General features: G+C 44.4%; 1 protein-coding gene across 1 annotated transcript; it reads left to right on the top strand.

Moving 5' to 3' along the window:
• The first annotated feature begins 9189 nt into the window (after nucleotides 1-9189).
• Nucleotides 9190-21189, top strand: LOC309376209 (galectin-9-like). Its single transcript, XM_081922479.1, has 5 exons — nucleotides 9190-9328; nucleotides 11546-11634; nucleotides 14423-14618; nucleotides 19910-20018; nucleotides 21050-21189. The coding sequence occupies exons 1-4, from the start codon at nucleotides 9299-9301 to the stop codon at nucleotides 20015-20017; spliced, it is 423 nt and encodes a 140-aa protein (XP_081778605.1). The 5' UTR covers nucleotides 9190-9298; the 3' UTR covers nucleotide 20018; nucleotides 21050-21189.
• The last annotated feature ends 2290 nt before the right edge of the window (nucleotides 21190-23479 follow it).

The following is a 23479-nucleotide window of genomic DNA, read 5'->3' as shown; positions in this document are numbered from 1 at the left end:
CATCATTCATTACATACTTAATTTCATAGAATTTATACACCGCTTCAGCGTAAACACACAGTCACCCTCAAAGCGAATTACAAAGAAACCAAAAATCTACAACTGTACTTTAAAACACGCCAATGTTAACATGCTAACACGGATTAAAATGACCCCATCGACTTACTTTCTGACATTAAGAGCTGTTTGACAGTGGCATGGTCTCCAGAACTTGTGGACTCTCCTCCCTTGGAGGTTTTTTTGCATGGGTGCTTTAGTTGAGATGCCTGCATTGCAGGGGTTTGGGCGAGATGACCTTTGGGGTGCCTTCCAGCTCTTAAAAGTCTATGATTCAATGCCTTCCTAAGCATCTGGGTAAAGGTAAAGGGACCCCTGACCATTAGGTCCAGTCGTGGCCGACTCTGGGGTTGCGGTGCTCATCTCGCTTTATTGGCCGAGGGAGCTGGCGTACAGCTTCCGGGTCATTTGACCAGCAGGACTAAGCCACTTCCAGCAGACCAGATCTGCACACAGAAACCCCGTTTACCTTCCCGCTGGAGCGGTACCTATTTATCTACTTGCACTTTGACGTGCTTTCAGACTGCTAGGTTGGCAGGAGCTGGGACCAAGCAACGGGAGCTCACCCCATCGCGGGGATTCAAGCCGCCGACCTTCTAATTGGGAAGTTCTAGGTTCTGTTGTTTAACCCACAGTGCCACCCACATCCCTAAGCATCTGGGTAGCATTGCCTAATCAGGAATGCTTTTAGCAGGCACCAAAAGCAGTGCTTTCTGGATCTCAATAGGCAGGTAGTTCCAAAGGGCAGGGGCCGCCACGCTACGCGATCAGAGTTCTTGCAAATGTGGAACGGAGGCTCCAATACTTTGGCCACCTCATGAGAAGAGAAGACTCCCTGGAAAAGACCCTGATGTTGTGAAAGATGGAGGGCACAAGGAGAAGGGGACGGCAGAGGACGAGATGGTTGGACAGTGTTCTTGAAGCTACGAACATGAGTTTGACCAAACTGCGGGAGGCAGTGGAAGACAGGAGTGCCTGGCGTGCTCTGGGGTCATGAAGAGTTAGACACGACTAAACAACAACAAAGCACCACAGTTGCAGGAAGCCGCTAGTTTCCCATGCAGGCAACTCTTCAGCCGCAGTGAAAACAGGATGCTGGGCTAGATGCAGGGCCAGATTTAGGTTTGATGAGGCTCTAAGCTACTGGTAATGGGGCCCTTTGTATGTCCAGCTGTCCTTTGTCAACAACAAATTGTCGCTGTTTTTTGTGTTGAATATAGTGGTACCTCTGGTTGCGAACGGGATCTGTTCCGGAGCCCCATTTGCAAGATGAGCAGAACGCAACCTGTGCCTGCACATGCGTGGGTTGCAATTTGTTGCTTCTGCGCATGCGCGTGACATCATTTTGAGCGTCTGCACTTGCGCAAGCAGCGAACCCAGAAGGGACCCGTTCTGGTACCTCCGGGTCGCCGCGGGATGCAACCTGAAAAGATGTAACCTGAACCGAACGTAACAAGAGGTATGACTGTATGCTATATGGTAGTTTATGGACCTAATACAGTGGTACTTCGAGTTACAGACGCTTCAGGTTACAGACTCTGCTAAGCCAGAAATAGTACCTCGGGTTAAGAACTTTGCTTCAGGATGAGAACAGAAATCGTGTGGCAGCAGCATGGCGGCAGCAGGAGGCCCCATTAGCTAAAGTGATAACTCAGGTTAAGAACAGTTTCAGGTTAAGAACGGACCTCCAGAACGAATTAAGTTCTTAACCTGAGGTACCACTGGACATAAATCCGGCACTGGCTAGATGGGCCATTGGTTTTCTTTTAGGTCTGCTGAAATTATATTAGAAGTTATTCCAAATCCAGTTCCATTGTTTCCTGGTTATTCTTTGATCCAAATCTTGCACCTGTTTTCTCTATCTGATTCCGATCCAGGTTTAACCAGTCTTAAAATTGAAATTCAGTCTAGAAGCTACATCTTTATCCAACTAAGAGATAATAGAGTTTCACAATTGTTCTCTTTCCTGACTTCCACATGTTTTTGTATCAGAAAGGAGATCACACCTCTAATTTGAAATACTGGAAGAGTGGAGGTCTCCTTCATTTCATAGCACTCACAACCTCCTCAACCTTGTCAGAATGATGACCCCGCAACATCTTTATGCTTTCTAAACCAGTATTTTCCCATTGGTTGAAGTATTTAACTACCATTTATTCCAGATTTAGAAATTCATTATAAAATGGGGAAGTTATGGATGACAGACCCATAGATATTCTGTCTTTAATTTCATACTAGGTTCTTATACTAAGGGAAGAATTTCAAATTTAAGTTCCCAGTAGTTTTCTTTAAACCATATTTAAGCTTTTTCATTATGATTAATTATTCTGCCCTCCAGTATTGGATCTTCTTTAAACCATTTTTAAACAATTTTGTTGCCTAACAACAACTTTTTCTGCTAGGTGCTGCCATAATTCACTGCTTGGTTTTTTAAATACAGTTTCGGCAGCTGCCCTTTATGGTTTTTCTTCTGTATGAAATGCTGTATCAGTCTCTGCCACTTTGTATTTCAGATGAGACAACTAATGGAATATTTAGGAGTATAAATAAATTTATGGGAATTCTCCTGAGCAGATATAGTTGTCAAAAGCTGATAGATTTGCAGACTTGCAAGAGTGCCCCCTAATCTCTGGCTGTATTTTATAGCTGCACCATTGGAAACTGCTGGTTGAGAGGAAAGGTCACTTCCTTGCAGAAGACCTTCTTGCATTAAGGGTCCTCTACTGAGGGACTCCGGGACACGGGTGGCGCTGTGGGTTAAACCACAGAGCCTAGGACTTGCTGATCAGATGGTCGGTGGTTCGAATCCCCATGACAGGGTGAGCTCCTGTTGCTCGGTCCCTGATCCTGCCAACCTAGCAGTTCGAAAGCACGTCAAAGTGCAATTAGAAAAATATGTACCGCTCCGGTGGGAAGGTAAACAGCGTTTCCGTGTGCTGCTCTAGTTTGCCAGAAGCAGCTTAGTCATGCTGGCCACATGACCCGGAAGCTGTACGCCGGCTCCCTCGGCCGGTAAAGCGAGATGAGCGCCGCAACCCCAGAGTCGGTCATGACTGGACCTAATGGTCAGGGGTCCCTTTACCTTTACTGAGGGACTCCACCACATGCCCCTGTTTTTTGCCCATGGATGGTGCATCATATTTAAGGATTTTATGGACCCAGGTCACTCAGGACAGATGTCTGCTGACCACATGAAACTGCCAGGGATCTGGCAGGATTGTTGCAAGTGATCATCACAGACTGTCCACTGTGTTTGTATGCATGTGTGTACGTGAAACTCCACTTTGGCTAGGCAATTAGCCCAACTGCTTCTGGATTTAGGGAGATAGGGCTGCAGTTATTTCCAAAATAACCCAATACAGTGGTACCTCAGGTTAAGTACTTAATTCGTTCAGGAGGTCTCTTATTAACCTGAAACTGTTCTTAACCTGAAGCACCACTTTAGCTAATGGGGCCTCCTGCTGCCGCCGCGCCACCAGAGCACGATTTCTCTTCTCATCCTGAAGCAAAGTTCTTAACATGAAGCACTTTTTCTGGGTTAGTGGAGTCTGTAACCTGAAGCTATGTAACCAGAGGTAGCACTGTACGAGCCATGGATAGTTACTGTAATTCATATTTCATTTTCCTTGCAAGAGTTGCACTTTCACATGACCTGGAGAGGAAGTTCAAGTGCTCCTTGTTTCATTTTCTCCTTCCAACATGTCCTTATATAGCAAGATTTTAACTTTCTCGCGAACAAGAGTGGACTGTCCTGAATTTTTTTTGTCATGCAATAACAAAAGGAAAAGAAACCTTTAGAACTTTTGATTCTCCAGGTCATTGTAAAGTTCAGACTTAAATCTGGGGGGTCATTAGCAGCTTAAACTACAGCGAGCTCATTCCCTCTACCTACTGCATTTCAAGTTGCTTTTGCAAATGACAGTACACCCTAGAAGAGGGGGCAGGGATGTCTTCACCTGAGGAGCATTATCTGTTTGGTTTTCCTGAGCCTGCGATCCCTCCAAATTCCATTCATAAAGCTGTCATCTGTGCATGTACAGTGGCTGTCTCAAATGTACACACCTCAGCTTAACCATGGCTTACATCCTGAAACTGGATGGAAGCTGGGATGAGGGAAGACACATCAAACAGCAGCATTTATCAAGAAACTACATGATAGATATGGATTGTGGCTGATAATCTGTAGCAGAAGAAACTTTATTTGCATCAGAGGCTAGCCATAGCAGTAAAATAAAATGTACTGAAGATAGAGGTAAAACCTTAACTATGGAAAATACATTTTGGGGGTTTACATCAAGAATCAAATCATAGATCTTATTCTAATTGCCCCCGCTAAAAACCTTGCAGTTTTTGCTGATATCATGTGTACATGGCTTCAGATGCCAGCTGTGGGATTGCCAGAGTAAATGGCAATGTGTATACAGCCATGTTCAAAGAAAATGCTTGCCATGCAAAAACAAAAAGGGGGAAATGCTTAGTTTTTGTTTTATTATGAAAAGTTCATCTTCATTTTCACTGTTTAGAAAATACAGGAACTTCACAGAAAACAGTTAGCAAAATAGAAAATGGAAAGCTTTTTTGTTGTTGTTTAGTTGTTTAGTCGCGTCTGACTCTTCGTGACCCCCTGGACCAGAGCACGCCAGGCACTCCTGTCTTCCACTGCTTCCCACAGTTTGGCCAAACTCATGCTGGTAGCTTCAAGAACACTGTCCAACCATCTCGTCCTCTGTCGTCTCCTTCTCCTTGTGCTCTCCATCTTTCCCAGCATCAGGGTCTTTTCCAGGGATTCTTCTCTTCTCATGAGGTGGCCAAAGTATTGGAGCCTCAGCTTCAGGATCTGTCCTTCCAGTGAGCACTCAGGGCTGATTTCCTTCAGAATGGAGAGATTTGATCTTTTTGCAGTCCATGGGACACTCAAGAGTCTCCTCCAGCACCATAATTCAAAAGCATCCATTCTTTGGCGATCAGCCTTCTTTATGGTCCAGCTCTCACTTCCATACATCACTCCTGGGAAAACCATAGCTTTTACTATACGGACCTTTGTTGGCAAGGTGATGTCTCTACTTTTTAAGTCTAAGTTTTAAGTCTAGGTTTGTCATTGCTTTTCTCCCAAGAAGCAGGCATCTTTTAATTTCATGGCTGCTGTCACCATCTGCAGTGATCATGGAGCCCAAGAAAGTAAAATCTCTCACTGCCTCCATTTCTTCCCCTTCTATTTGCCAGGCGGTGATGGGACCAGTTGCCATGATCTTCGTTTTTTTGATTTTTTTAATCTAAGCGTAATTATTGCTGCATGATGGGACAGGGTTGAGAATGGGAGGCAGTAGGCCAGATTCAAAGGCACTGTGGACCAGATGACCATCCCTGATATAGATGGTAAAATAAATGGGAGAAGCATGAATTTAACCACTCATTCAATGCATGCTATCATTGGAAATATCCAGTGACTGCTGTCCTCTGATTTCCAAAGAAACCACCCTTCCTCTTCCTCATCCTCCCTGTGTTCCTGTTTGTTTGCATTAGACATTTAGGTCAAATCATAGCTTTTTATATAAGGCTTTGATGCTTGCCAGTCATAGAATCATAGAGTTGGAAGTGACCACGAGGATCATCTAGTTCACCCTCCTGCAGTGCAGGAATCACAGCTGTAATATATTGTAGATTTAAAAGTGTTTATTTAATTTTACTCGCTTTTTGTAAGGTTTTTTATTATTTCATTTTATAATGTATATAAAAGAAAGAACAATTATAACTGACAAAAATAAAAAAAAGATTATAAACAGTCTAGTTTTGTAAGCAAAATTATTTGAGATGATTTCCAAGTGCCTGGTATTTCTTCACCATTCCATTTTTTAAAAATAAAATAATTAAAAAAGGAAGAATCAAATCTTTAAACTTCTTGTAGAAATTTGAAGAAACACCATCTGGGCCTAGTGTTCATTTGGTTTTCAGTTTTTTTCATAGCTGATTGAGTGACTGAACCCAAAGAGTGCTCAGTAATGGTTCCTCATCATCCTGGAAAAAAGTGACCAGTGGGGTGTCGCAGGGTTCTGTCCTAGGCCTGTTGTTGCTCAATGTCTTGGATGAAGGAATTGAGGGGGATGCTCATCAAATTTGCAGATGAGGTAGCTAATGTCTCAGAAGACAGAATCGGGATTTAAAATGACCTTAACAGATTGGAGACCTGGACACAAGCAAACAAAATGAATTTCAGCAGGGACAAATGCAAGGTTCTGCACTTAGGCAGCAAGAACCAGTGGCACCAGTATAAGATGGGGGACACCTGGCTTACTAGCAGTACATGTGAAAAGGACAGAGATGTCTTAGCGGACCACAAGCTGAACATGAGTCAACAGTGTGATGCAGCAGCAAAAAAGCCCCTAACACTATTCTAGGCTTTATTCAAGGGAGGCAATAGTACCACTCCTGCCTTGGTCAGACCACACCTGGAGTACAGTGGTACCTCAGGTTAAGTACTTAATTCGTTCCGGAGGTCCGTTCTTAACCTGAAACTGTTCTTAACCTGAAGTAGCACTTTAACTAATGGGGCCTCCTGCTGCCGCTGGAGCACGATTTCTGTTCTCATCCTGAAGCAAAGTTCTTAACCTGAAGCACTATTTCTGGGTTAGCGGAGTCTGTAACCTGAAGCGTATGTAACCTGAAGCGTATGTAACCTGAGGTACCACAGTACTGTGTGGGCACCACAATTTCAGAAGGATATTGACAAGCTGGAACATGTGCAGCAGAGAGCAACATTACAAGTTGTTTAGATGGATATCTGCCCTCATCCAGCTTTAAACAAATGTTCCCCACAAAAATACTTAGGCTAGAATAAATCACAGAGACTTGGCCTTGAGATGTGCCCCAGAGAAAAAAAGATGATGGTTGGACTAGATGTCCCTTGGTGTTCTTTCCAGCTCTACAATTGTATGATTCTACAATGGCTATTCTCCACCTCCACAGTGAGGCAATATTACTTTTGAATACCAGCTGTTGGAAACTACAGGAGGGGAGAATGTTCTTGTGCTTGGGTCCCGCTTGCTGGTTTCTCACAGGTATCTGGGTGGCCACTGTGACCGCAGGATGCTGGACTAGATAGGCCATTGGATTGTTCCAGTAGGCTTCTTTTATGGTCCTGTGTACTGTGTGAAGGTAGAATTAAGATTTGTTGCTATGTTCGCTGTTGCCTCTGGCCCTGACCATCACTGGCTTGTGCTCAACCCACAGATGATTGCTCAGAGGGGAATGTTCCCTGTCCCTGGGTTAGCTACGCATTTTGGTGTTCAGCTGAGGATAAAATCAAACAAAAACCAAACTACTAAGAAGGCAGCAAACTCCACTGGTGTAACACACATGATACAGGAGGTGGAATCTTCTGGACGTTATATTGATTCACAGAATGCAGTACGTTACATTTCTTTCTTCAATATATACATAGATTTATCATGAACATATGTACAAACTATCTTAACACATAACCATACAAACAGTAACAGAACCATACATCTTCAGTATTTCTAAGGGACACCCTTCCTTTCAATAGTGACTGCTCATGCAAATTGTTATTTTAAAAAGCTGGTAAAATGCGGTCTTGTCTATGCTACCACTCGGTGGATTTGTAACTGGCTGACTGACCGAACCCAAAGGGTGCTCATCAATGGTTCCTCTTCATCCTGGAGAAGAGTGACTAGTGGGGTGCCACAGGGTTCTGTCTTGGGTCCGGTCTTATTCAACATCTTTATCAACGACTTGGATGATGGACTCAAGGGCATCCTGATCAAATCTGCAGGTGACACCAAACTGGGAGGGGTGGCTAACACCCCAGAGGACAGGATCACACTTCAAAACGACCTTGACAGATTAGAGAACTGGGCCAAAACAAACAAGATGAATTTTAACAGGGAGAAATGTAAAGTACTGCACTTGGGCAAAAAAAATGAGAGGCACAAATACAAGATGGGTGACACCTGGCTTGAGAGCAGTACATGTGAAAAGGATCTAGGAGTCTTGGTTGACCACAAACTTGACATGAGCCAACAGTGTGACGCGGCAGCTAAAAAAGCCCATGCAATTCTGGGCTGCATCAATAGGAGTATAGCATCTAGATCAAGGGAAGTAATAGTGCCACTGTATTCTGCTCTGGTCAGACCTCACCTGGAGTACTGTGTCCAGTTCTGGGCACCACAGTTCAAGAAGGACACTGACAAACTGGAACGTGTCCAGAGGAGGGCAACCAAAATGGTCAAAGGCCTGGAAACAATGCCTTATGAGGAACGGCTAAGGGAGCTGGGCATGTTTAGCCTGGAGAAGAGGAGGTTAAGGGGTGATATGATAGCCATGTTCAAATATATAAAAGGATGTCACATAGAGGAGGGAGAAAAGTTGTTTTCTGCTGCTCCAGAGAAGTGGACACGGAGCAATGGATCCAAACTACAAGAAAGAAGATTCCACCTAAACATTAGGAAGAACTTCCTGACAGTAAGAGCTGTTTGACAGTGGAATTTGCTGCCCAGGAGTGTGGTGGAGTCTCCTTCTTTGGAGGTCTTTAAGCAGAGGCTTGACAACCATATGTCAGGAGTGCTCTGATGGTGTTTCCTGCTTGGCAGGGGGTTGGACTCGATGGCCCTTGTGCCTCTATGATTCTATGAAAAAGAAAACTAAAGTATATTCTATATCTCCTCCCTGCCCAAGGTTCCCTTGCACGGGGGTTAATACTTGTGCAAACTTTCTAACCCAGAAAGAATCCCGTTTCTCTCACATTTATTATTATAAACAACAAAGCAAAGCATCAATACCCATAAACATTTATTCAAATTTAAATTTTAAAAACGGCTTCATAATGAATGAAAGCACTTTGTTTCCCCAATAAATAATCACGAATAAAAGGAAAAATTATAACAATTCAAGTAAGTGCTCTGGGCTTCCAAAGAGCATAGAGGTATGCCATCAAACAATACTATTTTTTAAAAAAGTAAAAGCCACAGTTCTATCAGCTTTTTGAAATTGCTGACATCAGTCACAGGGCAATGTAGTGCAGGTGGGGAAAAAGGCTTGTGCAGCAAAGCAGATTTTGAAGAACCGTCTCATTTAAAGGTAAAACAGTCCTGGTGGTTTTGCTTTCACACGCTTTGCTTCCTGAGGAAGTGAAACTTAATTCTATATAAGCATCTCCTTTCGTCACGTTTCTGGAGGGCAGAAAAAGGTGGAGAATCATTCGGTCAGTTCCAGCAAGCTCTATAAGATGGCTTTCTCCGCACCTATTTTGCATCCAGTGAGTATAGAAATAAGATGTTTAAGAGATGAAAGCTTTTGGGATTGCAATGGGAAGAAGGGTGGCGTGGCCATCTTATCAATAGATTACTGTATTTTTCACTCTATAAGATACACTTCTCCCCCTCCAATAATTAAGGGGAAATGTGTGTGCGTCTTATGGAGCGAATGCAGGCTCCTTGGCTTCAGCGATAGCAACGCGAAGCCGCCTGAAGCCCCCGGAGCACAGGGAACTCCCGCTACGCTCCGGGAGCTTCAGGCAGCTATCCGCAAGCCTTCAGAGCACAGCAGGAGTTCCCGCTGCGCTCCGAAGGCTTGTGGATAGCCAACTGAAGCCTGGAGAGCGAGAGGGGTCGGTGCACACCGATCCCTCTCGCTCTCCAGGCTTCACTTTGCTGGAGAGGCGCTGCACAGTTTTCCCTCTCTGCGCAGCGCCCCTTCAGCGAAGCGGGAGGAGAAATGGAAGGGGCTCGGTTTCTTCTGCCACTTTGCTGAAGGGGCGCTGAGCAGAGAGGGGGAGAATTCCCCCCCCCTGTTCTCCCCCTCCTATGTTCCGGTGCGTCCTATAGGAGCGAAAAATACGGTATGTTTGTGCAACATGGAGCACAAAGCTGGAGCTAAATAACAGCATGCATCTCATATGGTGAGGCAGATCTCTAAAGCAGATCTCTAAATAAGTGGCCAAGCAGATTTACAGTCCCTTTCCTGCCTCCTTCACAGCAGAGTTTTTGCAGGCAACCTGACCAAGCTTGCAGGTGGAATGCCGACCTGCAGCTAGGATCAGATATTGATTCAAACATATAGGAAATGCAGAAACTAAGTAGGCAGAGCTTTGGCATGGAATTGAAGTTGTCATCCATCTGCGTGGCGGGACAATGGAGGAAAGTGCCATCGGGGGAACAGTCAAACGCTTGAAGAGTTTTTGTTTTATTGGTCATTCCTGCTCTAATCACTGCTGTGGACTGTCTGTCTCCTGGCACTGCGGTCATCTGCAAAGGATCCCAGCAGGGTTTATGGCATGGAATTGGGTGATGGGGAAAGCTTGTCTCCTTAAATATTTTGTCTGCCAGGCTGCTGTTCAAGGCACAGTAGGGGGGGGAGGGACAGCTAAGATAATAGAATAACAGAATGGTTCAGCTGGAAGGGACCCTGAGGGTTATCTACTCCAACCCCCGCAATGCAGAAATCTCAACTGAAGCACCCATGACAGATGGCCAGGCAACCTCTGCTTAAAAACCTCCAAAGAATGAGAGTTCACCACCTTCTGAGTGTGTCCGTTCCGCTATCAAAAAGCTCCTACCACCAGGAAGTTATTCCAGATGGCAAATCCTAACCGCTGACTTCCAGTTAACCTCAGCAGTGATGTGGCTCACATTCCTTCCTCCTCTCCAAACCAGAGGAGGATGTTAAATCATAGCTGTCAACTTTTCCTTTTTCTTGCGAGGAATCCTATTCGGAATAAAGGAATTTCCCTTAAAAAAAGGGAAACGTTGACAGCTATTTTATCTCTTTGCATTTAACATGCTGGGCTCCCTCCAACCCCAAAGCCAATAGAATAGCATTAGCTGGAAGACCTGATAATTTTTGGGACTGTGTTGGGCATGGAGGAGGAATTAACCCTTGCTCCCCCAGCTGAGGTCCACCAGTGGCTTCAAGTTTATCCCCAAGTTAAGGTCTCTGCTGCCTAGGGTGTCCCCAACTCTAGGACCAAGTCTGCATATTTGAGAAGCAACCCCCTGATTTTTAAAACTTAACTACTTCCAGTAGGGGATGTGGGTGGCGCTGTGGGTTAAACCACAGAGCCTAGGGCTTGCTGATCAGAAGCTTGGCGGTTCGAATCCCTGCGACGCGGTGAGTTCCCGTTGCTCGGTCCCTGCTCCTGTCAACCTAGCAGTTCGAAAGCACATCAAGCACAAGTAGATAAATAGGTACCGTTCCGGCGGGAAGGTAAACCGCGTTTCCGTGCACTGCTCTGGTTTGCCAGAAGCGGCTTAGTCATGCTGGTCACATGACCTGGAAGCTGTACGCTGGCTCCCTTGGCCAATAAAGCGAGATGAGTGCTGCAACCCCAGAGTCGTTCGCGACTGGACCTAACGGTCAGGGGTCCCTTTACCTTTACTTCAAGTAGAGATTTATAATAGATGGTGGTGATAAATGTATAGTTCATTTTGGAGAATAGGAACAAGGTTGTGATGACTTTTGCTTTTCTACTCCACAGGGTGTTCCCTTTCTGCAATACTTTCACGCGCCCTTGCGTGGGGGGATGTCGATTTGCATCATAGGCCAGGTCCTTTATTCCGCAAAAGGGTATGTCTCCCTGTGTGCCTCCTCTTTGCCTCCCATGCCCTCCTTCCCTCAACAAATGCCCTTACCCCTCCTACAATCTTTCTCCTATTGCTAAATAATTTCCCATGCTGAAGTCAAAAAGTTATCTTGTTGTTGTTGTTGTTGTTTAGTTGTGTCCGACTCTTCGTGACCCCATGGACCAGAGCACGCCAGGCCCTCCTGTCTTCCACTGCCTCCAGCAGTTTGGTCAGACTCATGCTGGTAGTTTCGAGAACACTGTCCAACCATCTCATCCTCTGTCGTCCCCTTCTCCTTGTGCCCTCAATCTTTCCCAACATCAGGGTCTTTTCCAGGGAGTCTTCTCTTCTCATGAGGTGGCCAAAGTATTGGAGCCTCAGCTTCACGATCTGTCCTTCCAGTGAGCACTCAGGGCTGATTTCCTTCAGAATGGAGAGATTTGATCTTCTTGCAGTCCATGGGTCTCTCAAGAGTCGCCTCCAACACCATAATTCAAAAGCATCAATTCTTCGGCGATCAGCCTTCTTTATGGTCCAGCTCTCACTTCCATACATCACTACTGGGAATGAAGTGATCCCCTTCATGGATCACTGCCTTGCCGTGGCGAAGGGGCTTGAATAACTCAGAGAATCTATGAGCTATGCCATGCAGGGCCACCCAAGATGGACAGGTCATAGTGGAGAGTTTTGACCAAACGTGATCCACCTGGAGCAGGAACCGGCTAGCCACTCCAGTATCCCTACCAAGAAAACTCCATGGACAAAAACAAGAGGCAAAAGTTATCTTAGGGAGCCCAAACCCTCTACCACACCGAGACTAACTCTTCAGACTATATTTTGACTTTTTGTCACATAGAAAAGATACTATGAGCTACACTGAGGGCTCATTCACACTCACCTTTGCTTTCATGCTTTTGAGGCAACTGCCCAGGCTTTCCAGCTCTGTGTTCGAGTGTTTGTTGTGCCCTCAGGTTTTCCTGGGGAAAACCCATGTTTTACCTGGGAAAACCCAAATGAATTGGAGCAAATGGCAACCCCCCAAACCCTTTGGCCAGTTGCTCCGATTCCGCGGTAAATTTTGGGTCTTCCTGAGGCAAGTGCTGTTACTAAAAAGCCTGGACTGGTCACACCTTCCTTTCAATAATGACTGCTATCACAAGTTGTTATTTTTAAAAGAAAGCTAGAGTTTATTCTATTGCTGCTCCCTGCCCAATGTTCCCTTGCAGGGTGTCAATACTTGTCAGAACTTTTCCCACCCCTTCAGGACAAATCACACTTGCCAGAATTCTTTCTTCTGTGCAGCTGTTAAAAAGTCACCTTTTTTTTTTGCACTGGCTACACATCACACCACCACTCTGTGACAATTTAGAATGGGGGACTCAGACCTGGGGTCCAAATGCGGCCCTCCAGGCCTCTGAATTTGGCCCTTGGAGCTCTCCACAGGCCACACTGTTCACTGGCCCTGCTTCAGATCCAGAGTGTTTTTGCCTGACTGGAATTGACCCTCAAACTCTGATCATGCATTTTCTGCTTCCCTGAGTGAAGGGAAGTGGTGAGTGGATGAAGGACAGCCTTGAACAACCCAGTGCTGTCCCACAGTATTTGGAGGACACCAGGCTGGTGAAGGCTGATGGAAAAACTAATCTGCTGCGCAACAGGTAAAACTATATTACTAAGTAAGTACCACTCCTTCCTCCATTTTGCCTCTGGCCCTGCCCACCACTGGGGGGTGGCACTCAGAAGATTGCCCAGAAAGCGAATGTGGCCCTCGGGGTGAGCAAACCTCCCCACCATTTTCTTTTAGGCAGATACTTGAAAATGCATTGAAATGCAACACATTTAAGGAGGTGAAAACTACAGCCATCTTTGCGTTAAGCAGTTTCCCTAGCACTATACACCAGTATGTATTTAATAAGCTTTAAAAGACGCCTGCTTCTTGGGAGAAAAGCAATGAAAAACCTAGACAGCATCTTAAAAAGCAGAGACATCACCTTGCCAACAAAGGTCCGTATAGTTAAAGCTATGGTTTTCCCAGTAGTGATGTATGGAAGTGAGAGCTGGACCATAAAGAAGGCTGATCGCCGAAGAATCGGTGCTTTTGAATTATGGTGCTGGAGGAGACTCTTGAGAGTCCCATGGACTGCAAAAAGATCAAATCTCTCCATTCTGAAGGAAATCAGCCCTGAGTGCTCACTGGCAGGACAGATCCTGAAGCTGAGGCTCCAATACTTTAGCCACCTCATGAAAAGAGAAGACTCCCTGGAAAAGACCCTGATGTTGGGAAAGATGGAGGGCACAAGGAGAAGGGGACAACAGAGGATGAGATGGCTGGACAGTGTTCTCGAAGCTACCAGCATGAGTTTGACCAAACTATGGGAGGCAGTGAAAGACAGGAGTGCCTGGCGTGCTCTGGTCCAGGGGGTCACGAAGAGTCGGACACGACTAAACGACTAAACAGCAACAACAACAACAACAATGGCCCATCCTATCCCAAAGTCTGGATAGCTCAGTTGGTTAGAGCACGGCGCTGATAATGCCAAGGTTGCTGATTTGATCTCCATATGGGACATTTGCATATTCCTGCATTTCAAGGGGTTGGACTAGATGATCCTCAGGGTCCCTTCCAACTTCGATTCTATCGTTCTAAGGTGAGTTTCAGGACATCCTTTCTTAATTCAGCCTCAAACTACCCCTTTCTCCCACTACCCCTCCGCTATTAACCCCCCTCACCCCACCTTTCCCTTCAGTACCATCTCCTCCTGTGCAGCATCAGTGTCAATATCGCATTTCAGGTTTGCGTTCACTGTTAATCTGTTGGGCGAGAATGGCGACATCGTCTTCCACTTCAACCCGCGGATGAATGAAAATGAGGTGGTCTGCAATACGAAGCAAAACGGAGGTTGGGGAAAAGAGGAACGCTGGCCCATTCCTTTCGAGGCAGGGGCTACTTTTATGATGATCATCGATGTCATGAGCGACTGCTACAGGGTGAGGCTGCTAGCAGGGCATATCTCTTCTCCATCAAACAGTCTTCTCATGGCCTGTGAGCTTTTAATTCTCGTGGCTCACGATGGCTTTACTTTTTCTGTAACGGGCAAGATGGCTTTATGTTTAGTAAAGTAAAGTGGAAAAGGGACCCCTGACCATTAGGTCCAGTCGTGACTGACTCTGGGGTGGCGGTGCTCATCTCGCTTTATTGGCCGAGGCAGCCGGCGTACAGCTTCCGGGTCACGTGGCCAGCATGACTAAGCCGCTTCTGGCGAACCAGAGCTGCGCACGGAAACGCCGTTTACCTTCCCGCTGGAGTGGTACCTATTTATCTACTTGCACCTTGATGTGCTTTCAAACTGCTAGGTTGGCAGGAGCAGGGACTGAGCAATGGGAGCTCACCCTGTCGCGGGGATTCGAACCGCCGGCCTTCTGATCGGCAAGTCCTAGGCTCTGTGGTTTAACCCACAGCGCCACCCGTGTCCCGGCTTTATGTTTAGGCAGTGCTATTTTTCTAGAAAAAGAGGTGCCAGAACTCACCATGAACGCCTCCCTCGTTCTCTTAGAATGGCAATGGCGCCCTCTTGAGAGATGCTGGATGAGTTCTGGCTGAAAAAAAAGCCCTGCGTTTAGACATTCAGAAGAAATTGCAGGGGTATGTCTTTTCATCATCCCCTTTAGAGATGTGAACACCTTGATGAGAATGACCCATGTGGTGGTCATTTGGTAAAGGTTATTGGGACATGGTGTATGTGGAACTTAAAAGGATCTTTAAATTTACGTTCCCTAAAAAACCCGAAGCCTTTCTTTTTTTTTTAAATAATATTTATTGAAATTTTTAAGTTACAATATAATAAACAAACAAAGTTATAACATAACATGACTTATTTTCTTATCTTCTTGTGACCTCCTCACATCTCCCGCTCCTACCTTCCACGTTAAAAAATTAACCTTACTTCCATCCTTACTGTCTGGTTATCAATGTTATCCCTCAAGTTTTAGATACCTTGGTTATGCTCCATAAAAAATTAAATTTAGCCAAATAATTATCCAAAAGAAAAATTGTTTTTTCTTACATTTTAACTTATCTTCCTACTTCGCTTCATCTATTTTAATGGTGCCAAATTGTTTATAATCAAGCATCCTGCTTAACATTCATACAGCTTACAATGTTTTTGCAAATAGATCTTAAATTTTTTCCAATCTTCTTCTACCGTCTCCTCTCCCAGGTCTCGGATTCTGCCGGTCATCTCAGCCAGTTCCAAATAGTCCATCAGTTGCATCTGCCATTCTTCCAGTGTGGGTAGATCTTGAGTTTTCCAATGCTTCGCGAGAAGTATCCTTGCTGCTGTTGTTGCGTACATGAAAAATGTTCGGTCCTTCTTTACCACCCCTTGGCCGACAATACCCAAAAGGAAGGCCTCTGGTTTCTTAGAGAAGGTATACTTAAATACCTTTTTCAGTTCATTATATATCATTCCCAGAAAGCCTTCACTTTAGGGCAGGTCCACCAGAGGTGAAAGAATGTTCCTTCACTTTCTTTACATTTCCAACATTTATTATCAGACAAGTGGTATATTTTTGCAAGTTTGACTGGGGTCATGTACCATCTATATATCATTTTCATTACATTTTCTTTCAAAGCATTGCATGCAGTGAAATTCAACCCATTAGCCCATAACCTTTCCCAGTCCTCAAACATGATATTGTGCCCAATGTCCTGTGCCCACTTTATCATGGCCGATTTTACCGTTTCATCTTGTGTGTTCCATTTTAACAGCAAGTTATACATTCTTGAAAGTACCTTAGTCTTAGGCTCTAACAATTCCGTTTCCAACTTCGATTTCTCCACCTGGAACCCTAACTTTTTGTCAAGTTTAAAGACTTCCTTAATCTGAGCGTAATGTAACCAATCTCGCACTTTATCTCTCATTTTCTCCATACTCTGCAATTTCCAGTTATCTCCATTTTTTCTAGTATTTCCCAATACTTTGGCCAATTGGCCTCCATATTGAGTCCTTTTCGGGCCTTAGCTTCCAATGGTGAAAGCCACCTTGGAGTTTTATTTTCCAGTAAGTCTTTATATTTTGTCCAGACATTAAACACTGCTTTTCTGACAATATGATTCTTGAAAACCTTGTTGATCTTAACCTTGTTATACCATAAATATGCATGCCAACCAAAAGCATTGTTAAAACCTTCCAAATCCAATACATCAGTGTCTTCAAGAAGTAGCCAGTCTTTTAACCAGCAGAAAGCTGCTGATTCATAGTACAGCCTTAAGTCTGGCAGGGCGAAGCCCCCTCTTTCTTTTGCGTCTGTTAATATCTTAAACTTAATTCTGGGCTTTTTGCCCTGCCAGACAAATTTAGAGATATCTCTCTGCCACTTCCGAAAGCACTCTGTCTTGTCCACAATCTGTAATGTTTGAAACAGAAACAACATTTTTGGCAATACATTCATCTTGATAGCAGCAATTTGGCCTAACAAGGAAAGTTTCAGTCTTGTCCAACTATCTAAATCTCTCTTAATTTCTGACCAACATTTCTCATAGTTGTCCTTAAATAGACTCAAGTTTTTTGCTGTTATGTTTACCCCTAGGTATTTTACTTTTTTAACCACATTTAACTCTGTCTCTCTCTGAAACCGTTCTGACTCTGCATCTGTCAGGTTTTTCCCCAATACCTTAGTTTTCTGCTTGTTTAATTTAAATCCCGCCACCCGACCAAAATCTTGAATTAATTGTAATACTCTTTTCGTACTAGATTCTGGCTCCTGCAGGGTCAAAACTAGGTCATCTGCAAAAGCTTTGAGTTTATATTGTTTCACTCCGACCTGGATTCCTTCCACCAAGCGGTCTCCTCTAATCATATTCAAGAGCACCTCCAGAACTGAGATAAATAACAATGGGGAGATAGGGCAACCTTGTCGTGTTCCTTTTTCAATTTTAAACTCTTCTGTAACCACATTGTTAACTATCAATTTGGCCTTTTGTTCTGAAAAAACCCGAAGCCTTTCTATTGGCTATAACAGATGATGATATACCAAAAAAAAGAACACTTAATCTATTTCTTTACGTGACCGCTGTGGCTAGAATAGTGTAGGGCACACTGATACACCAATAATATTTCAATATCGAGAAATGTTATTTGTGTCGTGACATCACTAAAACGGGTCTATACATGTGTGAGTACGACAGTTGCGACTGCGCCGCCTGCCAGTTCGCCGTTGGTGTTTGATGAGAGTAGGTGTGTTTTTAGTGAGGCAAACTAAAAAATTATGTGAAATGTAAAAGTGTTCCAATGCTGTTTTATGTCATTTAGTTAAGATTTAGTTAAGATTGAAAAATACCAAAGGTAAGTTCTCGTACTCAGTAATCAGGATTACATGTGATTTTAAAATAAGTTCAGTGGTTTTATTAATAATTGTTAGTTTTCTGAAAATGTCCGTTGGGGCACTTAGATACACTAAGGCATGGGGCACATTGATACATATAAAAGTGCCCCACTAGTGTACAATAGTGCCCCAATATACAAGTTTGCATGAAATCTCAACTGTTTTCCTACTCATGAAATTTGAAAAGTAAAAACCTGTTGTTTACTACATGGTCAAAGTCATTTCTAAATATTATATGACCGATTATCAATTGTCATATCTCAGGGGGGAAAACAGGATCTTGTATGTTTGTCTTTCCCATTGTAGAAGATAAGGCAAGCGCTGATTTCAAAGATGTTGTTTTGCAGTTGCCAAAACCAAATTTCTCAAAGGGCACATCTAGAAAATTATACTTTTTTTCCCACTTCAGTGGATATAATGTGCAATGGAAGCTAAACGTTAAGTAATTATCTTCTTTTTTTATAAACATTTTGTTTAAATTACTGTTTTTTGACTACCTAATGTGAATTCTTAAAAGTTTTTCCAATGAGGTGGCCAAAGTATTGGAGCCTCAGCTTCAGGATCTGTCCTTCCAGTGAGCACTCAGGGCTGATTTCCTTCAGATTGGATAGGCTTGATCTTCTTGCAGTCCATGGGACTCTCAAGAACATAGATGAGCATAAGCTTCTGAGTTTGCTTTTCCCTCTATTCTTTTGCATCCGCAAATACTCTCAAGGATGAGCAAATGCAAACATGCTCTGAGCTTTACTCCTTGTTTTCGGAAAACACACAGCCCCTGATGTTAATATATTAGATAAGGCACGTTGCCCTCTCCTATCTAAAGAATGTTTCAAAGTATGAATTCATCTTCCTAGTGAACTCATCTTTGTCATTGGAGGTGCAAATAGCCCCTGTGGCATGAAGCATTTCTGAGACTGGCTTCCTAACTATGATTTCTGCCTTTGAAGACAGTTCAGAGGCAGCAGCTAGCTGAAAAAAATCATGGCAAGGCTGCTAATGGGAGCTAGGCGATGAGACCTCTCTCTCCTGTATCAAAACAACTTTACTGACTCCTAGTGGTAGTCATTATTAAGATAGTTATTATTATTTCTACTGATTAGTAGCTTTTTCGCAGGATTAACACATCTCACCCACTAAAAAGAGACAACAAATCTCTGAAACCATCCAAATTTACATGCAAAAGCCTGGGTGAAAAAAAATGTTGTTGCATAAAGATACAGTGGTACCTCGGGTTACATACGCTTCAGGTTACATATGCTTCAGGTTACAGACTCCGCTAATCCAGAAATATTACCTCAGCTTAAGAACTTTGTTCAGGATGAGAACAGAAATCGTGCAGCAGCGGCAGCAGGAGGCCCCATTAGCTAAAGTGGTGCTTCAGGTTAAGAACAGTTTCAGGTCAAGAAAAGACCTCCAGAACGAATTAAGTACATAACCTGAGGTACTACTGTATACAGTGGTACCTCAGTTACAAACTTAATCCGTCCCGGAAGTCCATTCTTCAACCAAAGCAGTTCTTTCCCTAATGAGACCTCCCGCCACTGGTGCCCTTCCACCGTTCAGCTTCCGTTCTTAGATCGAGGTAAAGTTCGCTAACCGGGACATTACTTCCGGTTTTGTGGACTTCGTATACCGAATAGTTTGTAAACAGGGTTGTTCTTAAACCGAGGTACCACTGTATAATGATGCTGTCAGGCAGGCCTCCCTAGGGAGAGCATTCCACAAGCAGAGAGCCATCACTGAAAAGGCCCATTCTCATGCCACCACCCTTCACACGTCCCTCAGAGAGGGCACATGTCTTAGATGACAATTGCTTGGCACCCTATGCGGAGGTACCGGTCGTGCTGCCCTAAATCTGCCTGTGCTGTCACTTTCTTGTTCTATTCTTTCCCTAGGTAACTGTCAATAGTAAAGACTTCCTGAAATACGTCCACCGCATTCCCTTTTTTAGCGCCCGGGCTCTGGAGATCAAAGGGGATGTCAACTTGCAGAGGGTCTCTTAGGGTGAGTGGCAGGTTTTCATAGCCTCTTATCCTTCCCCATTTAAAACTTGTCAACGTGGTTTTCTTGCTTACGGTAAGGAAAACAGCCGTTTGTCAGTTAAAGAGAAGTCCTTTGAAATGAGGCAATCTAATCTTAAAGGAGCTGTTGTTGGGCAAGTTTATTTATTTATTACATTGATATCTCCCACCCTTCCTCCCAAAGGAGACAGATTCGCAAAGCAACAAGTGATAAAGCAATAAAAACACGTTGAACATAATTCCAACACAGATGCAAACTGGGAGCGAACTCATTTTAAAAGGTTTGTTGGAAGAGGAAAGTCTGCAGTTGTCAGTCAGACCTCTCTTAAAGGAACACCTTAGTCCTACTGATACTACTGACCAGTGTCAAATCATTTGACCCTGGCCAAATCTGATGTATCAGGACAATGCGACTTCCACGTACGCTTGGATGAAGGCAGGTTGTTAGGATCTGTTCCATTGTGATGTCTATCCTAATTTTGAAATCTTAAACTGCTTTGGTTGCTGTAGGGCAGGGGTAGCCAATGTAATGCCTTCCAGATGTTTTGGACTACAACTCCCATAATTCTCTACATTGGCCAGGCTTGCTGGGGCTGTTGGGAGTTATAGTTCAAATGTGTAGAGGGTACAACAATAGGGTTGCCATATTTCAAAAAGTGGAAATCCGGACACACTACCAACATGGCTGCCATATAGCCAGATTTTCCTGGACATTTAAGCGATTTCCGTCCAGACGCTGTTTATGAGGGCTGAATACTGAGTATGTCCAGGAAATTCTGGACGTATGGCAACCTACACAACATTGGTTCTCCTTGCTCCAGTGGATGATCTTCCCTGGAAGACAAGGGAGGCTGAGACCTTGATGAATCTCCTGGATCTCTCGGTGGTGGTTGATTCAATCAGTCACAGTATCATTCTGGACCACTTTGTTGGACTGTGATGAATGGGGAATACCTGTGGTGCCAGTAACTCATTTGCGTTTTTAAAATTGTGTGTGGGTTTTTTTCTTTACAGGAACAAAACAAAAAGAGGGGGAAAGAGAAGACAATGCTCAGAAAGATGACACAGAACAGAAAAGAAATTTATTTTTTAAAAGGATTATAAATTGCTATACCTTGTCTACTTACAATAAAATAAAAGAGAATGCAACTTAATATTTGTGGAAGAAATATTGTTGACTAGTATATAAAAATGAGTCTGAGCTTTCATGGCCTCTTGCATATGGATTCTGAAGAGTCTGTGAACATTAGGAAGAGAGAAACCATTATTGCTCCAAGAAAATATCTTTTGCAACAGATCAGTCCTTTCCTTAAAAAAATAAAATCAACAAATACTTGCAGGCATGCCCATAATGGATCTGAGGTTTCTAGAAGTTATGGTGGGCAGAGAAGTGCCGATTTAGGGGAGGGGACAGCAACAGACAATGCAAATATATTTCACCAAGCACAGCGCCCATTAGTGGGAATGCGAAACATTGAGATTTGGGAGGCATAAAATTAAAAGTGCCCATGTATGGATGAGGGAACACAAATGTGTACATGGAAACAGCAATCCACAGAGAAATCTGAACCCATTGTTATTATTAGCTACCCATCTTTCACCCTAAGGACCAGGGGAGTGTTACAACATTAAAACACAACATTTAAAACTGTTTCAAAAAAACTTGCAGTCACAGAAATAAGGTGTGGTCCAAAAAATAAACACCTCAGGTCTCAAAAGCCAGGGCAAAGTGTTGTGTGTCCAGCACTTGCCAGGGGCAAGGTGTCAGATGCAGCTCTGTGGGGAGGGAGCTCCACACCTCCTCATCCCTTCCCAGCCTTTCTCTGCCGCTGCCAAGGCCCAGCCCCACATGAGGCACCGGCTCTGAGGGGCAGGCAGAGGGCAGGGCTGGCCTGGGTGTGAAGAAAGGGGGAGCGGAGAAAAAGAAGTCTTGAATTTTTTTTATTTAAAAATGCTTTGTACATCAGCATCTAACCTTGCCCCTTTCTGAAAAATTTTTACTGGAGTGTGTTTTTCTTCTTGTCAATCTACCACAGAATAAAATCCAATCAGCAAGAGAGATATAGCCGCACCGGCTGCATATCTCTCCTTTCTTGTATCCAAAAATGCAAGAAGGACTTTTACACTTGCCAGAAGCTCGGCTCTGCCCTCGCCGGTCCTGGAAGGATCCTTTAAAAAAGTCCCATATGCTCAGAGACTTTGCGCCTGTTCATTGAGGGAGATAGGAAACCCAGAGCACTTGTTCTTTAGATGTCCCTTTTATGAAGAGGCACGTAGTGAGACCATTGATCCCCTGCTGGTGAGGCTCGCTGACCTCCCGAAAAAGCAAAAATCTGATCTATTCCTGTTAGGCAAAGATCATAAGACGACCCAGATGGCCACCAGATTCTGTGCACAGATCTGTAGATGGAGACCATCCCCCGACCCAAACTAGTTTGCTAAGAAAATCCCCAAACTCGGTTCAGTGGGTGACTCTGGGTCATCTCTTTGTGGTAGCTTATCTTAAAGTTTTAAGTGTCTATATGCTTATCACATTTATAAATTTTAAATTTATTGTTGTACATTGTTTTAAATGTTTGTTTTCCTTCTGGGGTTGTACCCCCAAGTGTGTTTTATAAGTTGGTCTCTGACCGTAATAATTATCTATCTCTATCTATCTATCTATCTATCTATCTATCTATCTATCTATCTAAAATCAAATCAGGATTGATGGGTTTTCTCCGGGCGGTGGTGGGTGTGGGTGTGCTGGTGATGTGGGGTGGCACTCACCCTTCATCTGATAGGAAATGCTCTGTGGGGGAGGGGGCACAGCAATAGGGTTCGAGGAGGGTCAGTTGGGGTGAGGAGTGAGCAATGTCCCTATTTTCATATGAGGAATGTTGGAGGGTATGCAATCAATGGCTTATAGCCATGACATGGCTATGTTCCACCTCCACAGTTGGAGGCAGTGGTGCTTTTGAATTGCTGGAAGTCACAGGAACAGGGGCGAATGAAGGCGTCGTGACACCCGGGGCGGCAACCCGCTATGTACGGTGCATGTGCAGTGTCGCATGCATGCGCTGTACTTAGCGGTGCCACACATGTGCTGTGCATAGCGGTTTGCCGCCGGCACCACTCCAGCGCTGTACGAATGGTGCCAGGATCTTCTGCTCGCAGCTTGAGCGGTGCCGCTAGCAGCAAACCGTTATGTACAGCACATGTGCGCCGTTGTTATGTACAGCGCATGTGCGGCATCGTGGTTTTCTGCCGGCGCCAGGATCCTCTGCTCACGGCTGCAGCCGCAAACGGAGGATCCTCCACATGCGGTGGTGGCAGCATGATGGCTGCTCGTGCCACTGCAAGACCCCACGGGGTGCCTTCTTGTCACCCCCCCAGACATGGCACCTGGGGCACACCGCCCCCGCCTCCCCCATTGCGACGACATTTCACAGGAAGGGAAAATGC

The sequence above is a fragment of the Podarcis melisellensis genome (genome assembly GCF_964234715.1).
Source record: "Podarcis melisellensis genome assembly, chromosome: 8".
NCBI lineage: Eukaryota > Metazoa > Chordata > Lepidosauria > Squamata > Lacertidae > Podarcis > Podarcis melisellensis.
Note: the sequence above shows the minus strand (reverse complement) of the source record. Positions and strands in the feature narration are given on the sequence as shown.

Bases quoted from the DNA above. Each gene is read 5' to 3' on its own strand.
- LOC309376209 (XM_081922479.1), top strand. From the start codon at position 9,299: ATGGCTTTCTCCGCACCTATTTTGCATCCA. The intron at 9,329-11,545 runs GTGAGTATAGAA...TCTACTCCACAG, and splicing joins CCGCACCTATTTTGCATCCA to GGTGTTCCCTTTCTGCAATA. The intron at 14,619-19,909 runs GTGAGGCTGCTA...TTCTTTCCCTAG, and splicing joins TCATGAGCGACTGCTACAGG to GTAACTGTCAATAGTAAAGA.